Genomic DNA, 2,779 nt, shown 5'->3' with positions numbered 1-2,779 from the left:
ACAAACAAATGTGCACCATCCTCACAGGTTGGTTCGTAGACTGAGGCACATAGTAATTCCTATATTTGAAATTCTGCAAGATTCCAGACTACATGGAATCCCATCCGGCTTTTTTCCTTTTCCTATTCTGACTTTCCAGATAGAAATTTGCAAAAATGACGTACATAAGACCCACTATACTACCCTAAACAAATATGCTAAGGGATAAATATGCCCTCGCGATCAATATAGATAGTGCGATTATGGAATGACAAAATTAGCTAAAAGATATAGCAGAAATTTACATGGTAATGCCATAACCCTTTTTAAGGTTACCATTTGCTTCTCCAGTACAATGACCAGGGCATTAGAATTTTCTGTTTACATAGTGATATACAAATAGGCTTTCAACAAAAATGATACTAGCCTACTACTCAACTATTCGGTTTCGAGATCAGATTCCCTAGAAAAGTATCACCCAGAAGGCCATCCAAAACTACAAGAGACAAATAAACGAAAACTGAAACAAATTACTAGTGAGAAACAGAAATACTACTCCCAGGGAAGTTTGAGACTTCATATCATCTTCATGGCCAAAATGAGAACATTCTTTCATGAAAGGCAGATGGAGGATTGCATTGAGAACACTGCAATGGCCATTTCAGAACACAAAGATACAGAGTGTGCAGAAATACTACTCATTGATACTTCAAATAAATTGGCAGGATGCCCTGATCTCACTCTCTTAGTTCCAATCTGTGTGTCAATATGACACAAGGAAGAACAAGTTCATAGCAGTGCGATGTTTTCTTCTCTACAGAATGACATACCAGTTTTCATACTGGTCTTGGTTCATGTAAAAGTGAATCTGGCGGGCACTTCCCCTCTACAAGCGGTGGCATAGTCTTCAGCAAGATGTGCTGCAGCTTTCTTGTGAGGGCATATGAACCTTTCCATAAATACCTTCTCACTGACCATGACTGTATTATAGAAATCCCGGTCGTGATCTAGCAATCCATTTTGCTTGAGAAACTTTACAACGTAGTATCGGGGTCTGATCCTGCCCTCCAAGCTGTACATGAGCATTGCTGGACGATAAGCAATGTATGCTGGTGCCAACCCCACCACGGAGATGAGGAACTCGGACCTGTGCTGCAGCGATTCCTTATCCCTCGTCAGCAACGTTGGAGCCTTAGAAATAGCAATGCCCACCTCAGCATCCGACCATCTGAACGTGTTCTTCATGTAGTTCACTTTGGCGGTGATCTTCTCCTGGCTGAGGAATGCGACAGCACGCGACATCGGTCTGAACATCCCAGAGCCACGTGGCACACCGATACCTTCGGCGCATGCCACCATTGCCCGGAGGCGTTCGAGGTTGGTGGAGAGCAGCCATCGCGAAGAGATGCACAGCTTGGCAATATCGCAAGCACCTAGCCCGCACTCCAGGAGGAAGGCGACGTTGGGCTTGACAATCTTGTCGAGGTTGCATCCGAGGAGATTAGGGCTGTGCTTGAGTACCCGGAGGAGGTTGTCGTAGGATCCGAAGAGGGACAGGAAGTAGGATAGCTTCGAGGCGACAGATCTGCCGCGGAATTTTTCGCCGGCGAGCGAGACGAGGCGTGCGATCTCAGGACGCGAGAGGCCGAGGCCGGTGAGCCCGACGACGACGGGGGCCAGGGTTCTCTCGACGCCGGCGCAGAGGAACTTGGGGTCCTTGGCAACGAGAGCTGCGACATCGGCGTCGGAGAGGCCGAGGCCGGCGAGGAAGGCGAGCACGGCGTCGGGATTGGCGGGGGACTTGAGGTGGGAGAGCTTGGCGGAGGCCTTGAGGGCCTGGGGTCGGGTGAGGCCGCAGGTGGAGACGAGGTACTCCTCCACGGCGAAGCTAGGGTTTGGGGAGATGGCGGGCGCGGCGGCGGAGATGAGGCGGCTGAGAGGGGAGATGGCGGAGGCGGAGGAAGAAGGGAGCAGTTGGGTGAGGACATACTTGTGGAGGCGGAGCATGGCGTACTTCTGCTGGCGGCGGCGCGGTGGCGCCGGCGGCGAGGGAACGGCCGCGTTGGTGCGAGCGGAGAGAGAGAGAGAGAGAGAGAGTGAGTGGTGATGGTTTGCGTGGTGTGGTCTGGTTGGACCTTGGTGATGACCAAATGACCCCACCCGTCAGGCCAGGCAGTGTTTCCACATCTAATAATGGGTTGGGTTTTTTGTTTTCCTATATATAAATAAAAATAACCCAGCTTTTTTCCTACTAAAAATAATTCTTGGAGTAAAAAAACTAAAAAATAATTCATTTTTTCCTCTCTTTTCTTATCACGACTTTTTAATTAAAAAAAACACCACTGATCACATGTGTTGTATTCAAGGGAGAATGAGCATCGATCCGGCCACGAATTGCAAGCGAGCGATTTAATCACAATGTAAACATCCTGAACCCTCCCGCGGCATGTCGAGTGGAGCAATGAGAATGGTGCGCAACGATTTTCCAAGGGTCGCTCTTCCATCGGCCCGATTCAGATTCTGGGCGCGATTGTGAATTTCATAGGTGCGATCTTGTTGCTTCGGGAACTTGCTATTTGAATCTCCGTAACCTCTAGCCAAAGAACACTACTTGCTACCTATGAAATTGTAACTTTTTAAGAGCAACTCTAGCAGACCCTGCAAAAATACGACCCGCAAAACGCGTTTGCGGGTTCACGAAAATCGCTTTTGCGGGTCAAAAATATACGCGGCCGAGCAGAATTCGTATCTAAACTTGCATAATTTGAAAAAAAATACTTTTGCAAGAGAAATTGCACAA

General features: G+C 48.4%; 1 protein-coding gene across 1 annotated transcript; it reads right to left on the bottom strand.

The window, feature by feature from the left end:
* Positions 1 to 565: 565 nt before the first annotated feature.
* LOC119319293 lies at positions 566 to 2,039 on the bottom strand. The gene has a single exon (XM_037593780.1). It carries the CDS (start codon positions 1,984 to 1,986, stop codon positions 832 to 834), a length of 1,155 nt encoding a protein of 384 aa, XP_037449677.1. The 5' UTR covers positions 1,987 to 2,039; the 3' UTR covers positions 566 to 831.
* Between the last annotated feature and the right edge of the window lie 740 nt (positions 2,040 to 2,779).

Source organism: Triticum dicoccoides, chromosome 6A, assembly GCF_002162155.2.
Source record: "Triticum dicoccoides isolate Atlit2015 ecotype Zavitan chromosome 6A, WEW_v2.0, whole genome shotgun sequence".
Taxonomy (NCBI): Eukaryota; Viridiplantae; Streptophyta; class Magnoliopsida; order Poales; family Poaceae; genus Triticum; species Triticum dicoccoides.
The sequence above is the reverse complement of the archived record's forward strand: the minus strand, read 5'-3'. Positions and strand labels throughout refer to the sequence as shown.